Source organism: Pollachius pollachius (assembly GCF_949987615.1).
Source record: "Pollachius pollachius genome assembly, chromosome: 5".
Lineage (NCBI taxonomy): Eukaryota > Metazoa > Chordata > Actinopteri > Gadiformes > Gadidae > Pollachius > Pollachius pollachius.
Genome location: NC_136938.1, coordinates 11,403,235 through 11,416,233, shown reverse-complemented (window position 1 = coordinate 11,416,233; position 12,999 = coordinate 11,403,235). Strand labels below are relative to the sequence as shown.

The window sequence follows — 12,999 nt, the reverse complement described above, 5'->3', positions numbered from 1 at the left end:
TTGTCACATTAAATCATCAGAAATGCCACTTTGGCTTCGGATTTCCAGGAATAAATCTTCCTTGTGATGTGATATTTAGTCTGTATATATTTTTTTCTTATAAAACAGCTATGTGGTCGCATTGACATCACACCGAATGAGTCCTGTCTTCAGAAATCAGATTTTGCACGTTAAGTTAAAATCCAAACCGATATTCATAATATACTTTGCCTGCCAACGAGCGTCTGCTGAACAGTCAGAAACACAGCGCTTGCCTCGGTAGAACTGCCAAATGTAATAATCCTCAGCATTGTGCCAGCCAGAATATTGTGACCCTGCGTGGACGGCACAATATCTGAACTTCGGTCACGTCGGCGAAGGGCGGACGCATCTCTCTTTAAGCACGAGGAGCGGATCCTATCAGCAGACCCGGGACCAGTGGATATGATAACGCTCAGGAGCGAAAAGTCAGCCTAGATATCCCAGTTGGTGAGAGTACATAGCGCTTTGAAACATGATCCTATAGGGGGAGGTCAACCTTTAAAGCGATTATTTATTTATTTAGTTTTATTTCTCCCTCTTAAGCCCCTCTTCTGGCTTCCAAATGGACCAGCGGCTTAACCCGCATCAGGCTTAGCATGTGTTGGTGTGGCACTTTGAAATATACTCTCTTTCCCTTTCCCCTAATCTTTCGGTATCTATTCCCATTCATCTTTTTTTTTTCTGTTCTATATCTCTTCCTGCATCCATCCCATGTCTATATTTTCTGCCTTTCTGTTCCATCTCTTTACGTGTATTCCTCAAGGCCAGCTCTCCTTCCTGCATCTAGTTCCCCTTTTATATTTCCTTCTGTTCCATATATTTTCTATCTCTCTTTCCTGCACCTATTCACCTGCTCTGTCATTAACTTTGTTTGTGATCCATCTTTTTCTCTCGTTCTCCATCTCTACAGCATTCTCCCTTATGCCACTCTTTCTGTCTCTTCAAATGTTCCGTCCCTCCCCTACTCATTTTCTGTACCTTTTTCCCCTCTTTCTTTCAGTCTGTTCTTCATCCCCATCTCTTTCTATTGCTCCCTCTTTCTCTCTCCAGACATACAGGAAGTGACATCAGATGAACGATGGTTTAATTATTTGCATGATGATGAGGATGAGGATGATGGCAATGAAATGTTTTTGACATTTAGGTAGCATTTACATAATCTTGTATTTGTAAATCTTGTATTTTGAATAACCCACAATTATTAATGTCTTTACATTCATGCCAAGATTAATAAATGTAGTATTTCTGTTTATTTTTGCCTTGTCAAAAGACTGTTGAGTTAATTATGAATTTTGGAAGCCAATACTAATTTGTTTGACGAGCAGCCAAGAGATTCATAGATCTTGACAGATACTCCAAAGGTTTCTGTGTGAAATTGAATCACCAAATGATGCAAGACAACCGGAGGAAGTAAACACAAGAAAGGAATGATTACTTTGACACATTTATTATGAAATTATAAAGTTAGATAGCATTGGTCGAAAATAAAAGCGTTTATAAAAGAAGAGTATGGATTGCAGATCACTGTTTCACCGTGACAGAGATTATTTGAATGACAAAATAAAAAATAGGCCAGAGAAAAAAAATGCATAAATAACCAAGTCCATTATCGTATACACAGCACATCAGGGAGGATTAGCAGGATGTCGACATGAAACATTTTATATACACAGTAAGAATTTACATCATGTGTTTTACAGAAGAGTCCTACAGCGAGACACGGCAGCCAGTCTCAAGTCTCGCTTATGAGGAGTGTTTTATTGTACTTTTTTTTGGCTTTAAGTACCATTATCACGACTACAAGACCCGGCTCTGGCGTGGGCGAGGGACAGAGCGGTGATGAGCCGTCAATGAAGCAATGACCCTGATATGAGGAGGGGTCTCCAGTCTGTCAGGGTATAGACGCTGTCCTGTTAGCTCCACTTCCTCCAGCTCACCCTTCCTGTCTGCAGGCGCTCGTGATTAACGGCCCAGGGATGGGGGGATGGAGGATGGGGAGGGGGGGGGGCTAAGGAGCAGGGGGGATAGAGGAGGGAGTAGCTGTGTGCTGAACACAAAGCACCCTGGTATTTCTCACAGAAGCCAAACACAAAGGTGACAGCACCCTTGGCGAGCTTACCTCGCTTGTAGCAGCACCAACCCCAATAAAACACTAGATGGGCTGGGGGGTGGGGATGTGTGTTGTTTGGTCAGGTTGGGGATAGATAGTGCAGTAGGATAATGTGAGGGATCGATGGTTGGGAAACTGAGGGATCGATGTGTTGGTCATATTTGGATGGCAGGTTTTAGGAAAGTGAGGGATAGATGATTTTGCGACATTGGGGATGGATGGTTCAGGAAAGTGAGAGATAGATGTTTTGGTGATATTGGGGACATATGGTTTCGGAAAGTGAGGGATAGATGTTTTGTTGATATTGGGATAGATGGTTTGGTTATACATGGCAGAATAACCAAGGTGGTTCAAGTCGGAGTGGTGGAGAACATTGATTAATTATTGGATTATTGTTCAGACAACGAGGGAGCATCATAACATGTGATCTGATCATTTTCTTGGAGACAGAGGCAAAAAGTCAAGAAACATTTTTTTCCACCCTCTACTTTTTGTTTTTTTCTCGCCCTGAAGACATAATGTTGGATCTTGCCAGGCGATGGTATGTGGACATCTGTGGTGTTTTAACAGCGGTAAATGTTGACCGTGTCATGCAGTGTGGTGTCACATGAAGGCGCGTATCAAAGGGAGGGGAGCGGCTCTGAACCATGAGGTAATGCGTTGAAGATGAATTATTCAAATAAACATGAGGATGATTGAAAAAGACGTGAAGGTGTGACTCCCGCTAGCTTTATTGGGGCTGACGCTCGCCGTCGTCCTCTAAGTCCTGGTGGGACGAGCCGATCGGGGCTTCAGGTTCTTGTGCATGCAGAGGAATCTCTCAGAGCTGCAGATCTATCATCAATCACTCTGATATGAGGCCTGGCAGAGATGGATGGTGCTGACTGTTCCCATGGATGCTCTTCCATCTTTAACTGACAGACCAAGCCAAACAATAGCTCCTCACACATACACGTACACACACACACACACACACACACACACACACACACACACACACACAGACATGCGGGTGCGCACACACCAAGCACACATCACACGTCGTGCTACGTGATAAAATTAGCCACAATTGCCTCTGACAGGATTACTTCCAAGCACAATAAGGGGGAGGATCCATCTTCACTATTACATGAAAGTGATTGATGATTGTTGGCTGGTATTGCAACTTTAAATTTAAAACTGTTTTATTCTTGGTAATTTGCTATCAACTGAGTTTCAGAAAATTTGCTTCACAGCAGTTGGAGAGGGGTGAAAAAACGAACCAATAAATATTTATAGGATTTTATTCTAAGTAAAAATAAACCTGCCTGGGATGCTTCTAAGTATTTTGCTGGTTATGGTGGAACAAGGCAAGTTATTTCCATGTAATCATCTCATGGCAACAATGCATTAGTCTAGGTGTTTGCTGGCTATAAATAGTGAACATGACAAGTCCTCACAAAGAGATACGCGTTGGCACGCGTGGCCTACTCTGATCTGTTTGGCTGAGTCAGCCGTCACTCATCTGTAAGAAAGCTTTAAGACTCATATTTTATTAACGTATTTGTTTCATTTATATTTATCGATTTATTTTACTGTGTGAAAGCGATGCTGACACCAAGTCATGTGGTGATTTAACATGGGGGTATGGGTGTATTTCTCTGCCTGCCTCAGACAGACCAAGAAATAGCGTTTGACAAGTTTTACTTTTTGTGAGGATGAGAGCATTGTGGGAACAAAGCGTGAGATATTGAGGGCAGAGACAAAGATCATAACCGTTACATCCTGGAGAAAGCTCTGCTGCTGACAGCACAACCAAGACGCTTATACAGAGATGACAGACAATATCCTCCCCCGCTCTCTCTCTCTCTATCCCTCTATCCCTCCATCTCTCTCTCTCTCATTCTCCATTTCTCTGCCTCTATCTATCCCCTTCTCTCTCTCCATCTCCGCCTCTCCCCCTATATCTCCCTCTCTGTCCCTGCCTTTCTTTATCTCCTTCTCCATCTGGATCTCTCTCCTTCCCTCTATGAAAGCACCAAGCTCTGCCTCAGCAGAATTCAGAAGATCTTGCAGCAGACGCCTCTTCCCTCAGGTGCCACCTTGTCAAAGTTCATTAATCTTCTCAAACTCACCGTGTCTCCACCGGTGGCTGGCTGTACTACTAATCCTCTTATTAATGTTCCAAATGAACCTGCGCTCCAAGGACCGCTCCCGCAGGGCCATCATTACACCGTTCTGCATAAACTCCTGTTTGCATAGAATGTCCATTTATGAAGAACCCCGACTCTGGGAGTGTGCCACTTACAGCCTCCCACCCGTCTCCCACTGCAGAGCTCTCCCAGCCGCCCCAGCCCAGAGGCCTGTACAAGGAACACGCTGCCCCCCTGCCTTAAATGGTTCTCCTGATAATTACATCCACCAGCCCAACGCTGTCTCTGAGAGTCATCTCAGCCAGCCTAAATGTTAGTGGAGATGACTGGGGGGGGGGGGGGTACTCTCAGACTTGTTCTTGGCAAGCGACTGACAAACTATCAAGACAGTCATAATTGCTTTATGTGGAGTCTCCTATAGGTACCATTGCAATAAAAAACACAACACTAAAAACTTTTTTTTTTAGTGTTGTGCCTCAAGAGCAACAACATTATCCAGGCTGTAAATGTTCACAGTGTCGCAGCGTCAAATAACGGCACTGGAGGTGGGCATATCTTTGCTTTGTTAACAACCCTTTGGACTTGAGAGAAAACAGTTTTCCCATTATTACTAATTAGGCCTTTACACTGGAGATGTTCAGGCCACAGCATGCCTGCACAGTTTATAATAGCTTAACATCTCTGTGACAAGTGGTAATGGCATTGTTTCAGATGTATCCCACAAGAAACCAACTACAAAATGATAAATATGTATATATTGATTCAGCGATATTCCACTCACAGATATACAGTTTTACGCAGCGTTACACTGACTGCTGCCCTGTGGTTAATAATTGGACAGGGAAAGAGTTTAAATATACATTTGAATGGAATGCATTTCTACAGCGATTTTGTTTTTCACTTTGCAGTTCATTTCTCACCGTGAGGAACACACACTCGCGCACACAGACAAACACACACACAGACACACACACAGTACAAGCCATGCAACCAGTTTGGCACAGGCAATAAGCTTGTCTTGTTAAAGGACAATTATCCGGTGGTACTCAGGGAATGGAACCAGCAATGATCCAATTGTCTGAGGACCTGCTCTACTGTCTGAGCGACAGCTGTCCCCAGTGTGAACATCCACACATCTCTGAACATTGTCGTCAACATCTCTCAATCTGCACCCAGTGTTGTGCACTTGCAGACAGTGGAGGCTTGTGTGGTTATTAACAGCTTGGCTGTGTGTTCTCTCTCTTGCCTTGTGAAAGTAGGACAGTGTTGTTCAGGCTTCTCCCCCCTGACCGTTGTTTACATTGATGTAGGTCCCAGGAGGAGAGGAAGTGGAAGTGGGAACAGAAAGTGAGTAGGAATTACCCCGACAGCTTCTAACCCTACCCTAAACTCTAGAACCGCTAAACTCTAGAACCGCTATTGAACCAGTAAAAATACACTGGAAGGTAACCCCTTCTGGATTTTGCTCTGTTAGACCTACAGGACAAAAAACGATGACAAAAAAATACATACATGATATATTAGAACGTTGATTAAATATATATGCGGTTGGATGCTGATCCACAAAGTACTAGAGGCTAACGGATGGGGCTGTAGATGCAGGAGACTAACCGGTTTTGGACCGCTTCTGTACAGCCTGGTGCCAGATGGCCTTCAGCTGCAGTCCTCCTGCATAGGCCATGCTGTTAGTAAGAGGAAGACACTGCCTCTGCATGGCTGGTCTGCGTCCTTTTCTGCTTTATCTGACAGCTTATCCATTTATTTGATCATGTGTTTATGTACTGGTGCACGTTTCTGGACTTATTTTCCATTTGATAAGCCAATTTGTCATCTCTCAGGACATAGATGATAGTTTACTGCTGTCGAGATGGTCTGTCTGGGCTGTAAATAAATTCTAAACATGATGATTGGATCCGGTCTGCGTTCATACGTGTTCACTCAAGGGAGTATTCTCTTTCCGGAACGATAAATATCTACAATAACTAACACCCAGTGTCTAGGGAATAAAACACTTTCTTTATATTTCAAACCGTGTTCTAATATTCAACAAACTGGCAGCAGAATAGTATAATGGTTAGGGTGTTTGACTCCAATCTGCAAGGTATTGGGGCTGATCCCCAATGCCCAGAGTCTACCTGTAGGCATCTTAGAGCAAGATAACCTACCTGCTCCTTAATGAAATGGAAGTCTCTTTGGATAAAAGCGTCTGCTATATGACTAAATGAGCCGATAACTGAGCCAAAAGCCAGTTGTCACACACTTGTGTCCGGGCTCAGATCTATGTTGTTCAGAGCCAGAACGGCAGGTTTGGTCTGATGATTGGACCCCAGCATAGCGTGAGGTTTGGTCTCCGGAGCTGTAGTCTTGGTGCTTCTAACGGTGATGTGGTGTCGTAGGCATGAGGTGGGCGTCGAAACACAAAGATGTAAAGGACAAGAAGCGGCCGCAGGTCATCGGCAAACCTTTCGACAGTCCCTTGCGCAAAGCTCGTTTGTGTTTTGACACGCAGGAGCGTATATGTCAGGAATACGATCGTTTGCTGCGGGGACAGCGGCTCTTGTCGTAAAGCACCTATAGAGCCTCTGTCACGGTGTGACCACCATCAATAATGCGCTGGGGAACACACACACGCACGGCTCTGTGGAGGGTTGAAAAAACGATCGATCCAAACGATCATGGTGGTGAACAGATTGACTGGTAGGAAAGTGATCTAGGGGAGCGAACATTATCCTATGATGTCTCACGTTCTCCTTCTCCCACCCCTGGAAGTCTTCTAACAACACTATTGCATTATTATTGTGCCCCTCTCTCTCTCTATGTCTCTCTCTCACATGGATCCCCACAAACTCTATCACATAGACACACACGCACACACACACACACACAAACATACACACGACCACACACACTGAACTTGGCTATCAAACTAAATGGTTCTTTTGACTGCATCCTCTCACACTGAAAGACGTTAACGACACCCACACCCCGACCCCCCCTCCTCATCATTATCCATCTAAAGGTCTCTGCGTGACGAGACCCTGACCACCACGACCCCCCAAACCCCTTACTCCCTCTCATTCCTCTGATTCGGGAGACCACCAGCGGTTGCCGTGGTGATACCCAACAGAGCAACAGTGCCCCCTTAAGACCCAGTAACATCACCAATCACATCTCCGTCACTTGCAATGCTCACACACACATCCCACCAACCCATCGGACACACCAACACCCACATCCAAATACACACACACAGCCTCCCTTTCTCTCGCACACCCTCTCTCTCTCTCTCTCTCTCTCTCTCTCTCTTATATACACACTCTCTCTCTCGCTCCTTGTGTGTTCCATTAGGCGTGTGTTTTGTGAAGTGCTGCTTTATTAGCAGAGAAATTAATAAGCTCTGATGATAAAAAATAAAAGCTGCACGGATTACGTTGAAATTTGAGGCTCATTATTGGCTAATCCTATTTGAATTGGATGTGTATCAGTTTTCAGACAGGCATCCCGTAGTCTGCTAGTGTGCGTTGCGATAGAGGGAGAGGGGAAGAGAGGGAGATCAAGAGCGAGGGAGAGAGAGCAAGAGAGAGAAGGGGAAAGAGAGACACATTTATTTCATTCCTAGTTGTGGCCTGCTAGTGAGTCAAAATGAGATGAGTGGCTGCTAATTAAAGAGGAGAAGTGCTGCTAGGTCTGCCAGTGCAGAGGAGACAGAGGGACTCGTATGGCATCACAACGCACACCAAATTAAAACCATGGAAACACTAAGGACGTTATGAGGGGCAGAGGTGGAAAATCAACTCATTTAGGAGAAGAGAAAAACAATGGTATGACCGCCTAGGAAGTGATAATGTTATATAACATCCAACTTCCCCAACAGATTAAACTGTGTATGGTGCATCTATTTACCAAGAATAAGAGATGGACATCTGAGTAGATAGGCAAGAAAAAAATGTTTCTTTCACAGAAGTGTAAAGGAACAGCGCATCACAAGTAGTAGAAGTAGCATGTGGGTACATTTTCACCTTGTCACCTGACCTCCGAGCTCACAAAAGATGCATGCCACACTCTGGGCTAGGAAATTAAAAGAAGAATTCCTCTCCTTGTAAAACATCAGCCAAACATAAGCATGGGATTATTTTTAAGTCCATTAACTACACAAATGATCCACTTTTGGATTGTGTTATTATATTTTTTTTAAGTTTGAGCTATGGTTGTACAGTATTCTGCGGTGTTCAGGTGCTGGGCAGCAGCCGAGAGAGAAAGTCTCTTATCTATGCTTCAGCACTGAGGAACGGGGCAGTTATAGGCAGAGCTTATGGACCAGTAAAAGTGTTCCTTTACCTGCTGCCTGGTGTGCATGGGGGCCTTGGTCTTGAACGCGCCCTGGGAGCTGCACTCAGACGCGCTGAAGTGGTCTGAGCTGGTGGACGACCTCTTGGAGAGTGTGTCGCAGCCCCCAACAAACGTGTTATCCAACGGGAGCTCCTGAATCACGTGATGCTTCTTCACCGACACCGGCGTGTCCGCCTTCAGGTGGAAGGCCGACTGCGGGGAGGCAGACTTGTAGTGCCGGGCCAGGTCGGGGCTGCTGGGTTTGAAGGTGGTGGTGGGTGGGGCGTTCCAATCGAAGCGTCCAATCCCCTGTTCCTCCAGCTCCGTGGGGATGCTGATGGTCCCGTTGATGGGCTCGTGGGCGGGGTCGTCCGGCTTGCTCTCCTCGATGGTGACAAAGTTGAGCAGGGAGCTTTTGGGCGACTTCCTTTTCTTCCTCTTCTTCTTCTTGTTCTGTTTGTTCTCCGTGTTGGGGGACATCCACTCTGCCCCCTGCTTCTTCCTCTGAGCCGCCTTGAAGCGCGAGGCATGGCGGCAGCGCAGCAGGACCGTCACAAAGATCACGATGACGACCACGAGGGCGCCGGTCACAAAGGCGATCATGATGGTGAGGTAGTCCCCGCTCTGGTATGTCTCGCTGCTTTCGCCGATGTTGCGGTCAATGGGCGTCTCCATGGTGCGCCGAATGAGCTCGTTGATGAGCGTGGCGTTCCCCGCTGTGTCGTTGACATACAGGAAGACCAGCACCAGCGTGTGGAGGGACTTCGGGTAGCCCAGGTCGCTGATGTTCACCACCAGCCTGTGCAAGCCGATGTCGGTCACGGTGGGCTTCTCCTCGAGCGTGATGTTGCCCGTGACTGGGTCGATCCTGAACAGGCCCCGGTTGTTGCCGCTCACAATGCTGTATTTGAGTTCAGCGTTCATCCCTGTATCTCCGTCCACGGCGAACACCTCCGCCACCACGGAGCCCGGGATGGAGGAGAGCGGCACAAGCCTGAAGGAGGCGTTGGAGGAGGGGGAAATGACGACGGGGGTGTTGTCATTCACGTCGATGACATTGATGGTGACCTTGGCGGCCGATGAACAGGGGGGGCGCCCGCCGTCCACGGCTCTGACATCAAATGTGTACGAGCTCTGCTGCTCGCGGTCGAAAGACACGTTGGACTTGATCACGCCGGAGTACGGGTCCAGGATGAAGTTCTCGTTGTCGTTGAGGATGGAGAGGGAGACGGCGGCGTTCTCCCCAGCGTCGGTATCCGTCACGGTGATAACGCCCACGGTGCTGTACTTGGGGAGGTTCTCAGACACAAAGAACTGAAAGTGGTTGTGGGTGAACTTGGGGTTGTTGTCGTTCTCGTCCAGTATGGTCACTATGACGGCAGCCTGCGTCTGCAGCGGTGGTGTGCCGTTGTCTCTGGCGGTCACCGTGAACAAGAAGCGGTCCTGGTCCTCGCGATCAAACACACGCGATGCCGTCAGTACGCCTGTTTTGCGGTCCAGGTCAAAGAAAGAGGCGTTGGGGCCCAACTGGTAAACGATCTCGGCGTTCTTGCCGTTGTCCTCGTCCGTGGCAGTCAGCGTGGTGAGAAACAGGTCACGCTTGTTGTTCTCCATGATGGCCAGCTCGATGACCGGCTGAGTGAACACCGGCGGGTTGTCGTTCTCGTCCTCCAGCCGGACTCTGACCAACGCCGTCTGGTTGAGACTCGGCTTCCCGGAGTCCGAGGCAACGATTTTAAAGTTGTATTCTTTGGTTCCCTCATAATCCAGCAAAGCAGAAGTCTCCAGTAGATACTGGTTGTCGTACACAGCCTTCAAGTGGAACGGCACGTCCTTCTCTATAAAGCAGATGACCTTGCCGTTGATGTCCGTGTCTTTGTCCGAGACGGTGATGAGGGCTATCTTGGTATTGATGGGATCTTTCTCTGACAGGAAAACGGTGCCGTTAATGGGTACGATAATGTAGCGCAGGTCTATGTTTGGCGGGTTGTCGTTGACATCCGTCACGTTGATGTTAATGGTTGCTTTGGCCGGACTGGAGCTGCCGTCGCTGGCTAACACGGAGAGCTTGTGGATGGCTGTCTCCTCTCTGTCCAGGGGTCGCTGCACGGTGATCAGACCGGTGGTCGAGTTCAACGCAAACAGTCTTTTAGTGGCAGGTGGAACCTGCGTGCCGAACACGTACCGGATGTCCGCATTGGACCCGATGTCCGCGTCCGTGGCCAGCAGATGCACGACGGACGTCCCGATGGCCGAGTTCTCCGGGATGTGCACCTCCACCTGGCTGTCCTTAAACACGGGCCGATTGTCGTTGACGTCGGTCACAGTCACCTGCAGGATGGCTGTGCTGGACTTCTGGGGGCTCCCGCCATCCTCCACCTTCACCTTCATCACGTACGTGTCCTTCTGCTCACGGTCCAGGTTCTGCTGCACGATGAGTTGCGGCCACTTCTCCCCCTCTGGCGTCTCCACGATGTCCAGGCCGAAGGCGCTCTGTCCGTTCACCAGCTCGTACTTGTGGACACTGTTTGGACCCGTGTCGGGGTCGGTGGCCGACGGGATGGCGAAGCGGCTGTTGATGAGCGTGTTCTCAGGGATGGAGATGTTGATGACCGGCGAGGGGAACATAGGTGCGTTGTCGTTGGTGTCCTTAACCACCATTTTGATTTTGATGAGTCGGAAGTAGTCATTAGGCAGGATGACCACCTCAATCTCAAAGGAGCACTCGCTGTCCTCGAAGGACGGCCCTGGGCAGAGCCTCTCACGGTCGATCCGGTTGGAGGTGGTGAAGATGTCCCCCGTGCTGCTCAGCACGCGCACCAGAGGGTTGTCCCCCGCCTTGGACACCAGCCGGTACACCAGGTTAGCGCTGGCGCCCGTGGCGGCGTTTGTGTGTGAGATGTTGAGGTCCTTTGGTATGTTTCCAATGAGAACGTTTTCCTGCAACTCTTCTCTGATGGGATAGATAAGCTCCTGGGCGATAGAAGGGTCCAGCCACAGACACGCCAGCAGAGCGGCCAACAGGTAATAATCTTTAAGATCCATGACTGCGATGATATTCGATTCCTTCCTTCACAACTCAAGCATTTCTCTGTACTGGTGAACGATGTAGCTGTGAGTGATTCGGTGAATAGGGAAGGGTTCTTTTCCAAAATGAGACCTATGAATAGAAACAGAATGGGTGTTCAATAGCATATTCGATATATCGACATTCACTATTGAAAACGCTTTTCTCACGTGTGCATTAATCATACATCCATACAGAAGCAAATACCAAACACTGCAGCAAACGTTTAGGTGGCCTTTAAAAATCTTTTTTTTCCAAGTGTTTGGATTTGTATGAGAGCTTAAAAAACAACTAATAAATCATATCCACCATAAAGAACAAAACTTCCTTGTGTATTTCATCCATATTCCATTTATTAAATTGTAGAAAACATTAGACGTGACACCGGCTATGCGTCATCGATGTTTGAAGTCGTATCGAATAAATCCGCATGCATAAATACAGCCTCGAATGACCATAAAGTCAGTATTTAAATTAAATCATTATTGGGTATCAGCTGAAATAAAACGCTTACCGCGCGATGTTGTCAGCTCATCGTCCTCTTGTCTGTGGATTTCCAACGGCAGCGAAATAAAAAGCGGAGTCCCAGTAAAGATATTCCTCTTGATCGATGCCGTTCCTCCGAGCTCCCGAACCCAGAGGAAACCCAACAGTCCGCCGGATTAATTTATATATCTTCAACAGTTCAACGGATCACCATGTGAGGAAAGTCCGCTCTCCCCGCGTCACGGACGGACGTGCTGCGCGGTGCTTTCTAGTAACCGTCCAAGGTGAAGAGATGAGGATAGCTCCAGAATATTCCTCCTCTCCTCCGCGTCTCGGGATACCTGTTCAGGTGCTCGATTGTCCCGTCATCACACGTCTTTAACTTTAAGGGCTTCCATGAATAAGACTCCGACAGACGATGAGGACACTCAAAAAAGCTTCACAGATTAAATATTTGGGGACGATGACGGCACGAAGAGGCGATGCGCCGCGCGTTCGTTCGGAGACGGGTGCGTGTGACAGCGGTGCGCGCGGAGCGGTTATCCTCTCTCCTCACTCCATCGCAGAGCATCTTGCACTAACTCTGCCGAAACCCACAGGGGCTGAAGTCCGGCACACAGACGCCCCCCCCGAGCCTCCTCATTGGACGGCTCTCCGTCTGCAGCAACCTGATTGGTCGGCTCTCACGTCACTCAGAACGGAGACGCGCTGACCGCCGCGGCTGCAGGATGTTCATCTGCTGCTCCACCGTGTTGGTATGAAAGCCGGGAAAAACGGTCTCACTCTTTTTACAGTCGAGTCGGTCACCACCTGAAGCCCCTCATGCTCTACGGTCAAGCACGGGGTGGCGAGAG

The 12,999-nt window shown here is 48.0% G+C and overlaps 1 protein-coding gene across 2 annotated transcripts in view; it reads right to left on the bottom strand.

Moving 5' to 3' along the window:
- pcdh9 (protocadherin 9) overlaps window positions 1-11,637 on the bottom strand; it is a gene marked incomplete at both ends in the record, with an annotated part of 161,291 nt that extends 149,654 nt beyond the window's left edge. For both annotated transcript variants that reach the window (XM_079736092.1, XM_079736093.1), the window contains one exon: window positions 8,602-11,637. In XM_079736092.1, the coding sequence (XP_079592218.1) occupies window positions 8,602-11,637 (3,036 nt within the window). The remainder of the gene's footprint in view (window positions 1-8,601) is intronic.
- Window positions 11,638-12,999: the final 1,362 nt, after the last annotated feature.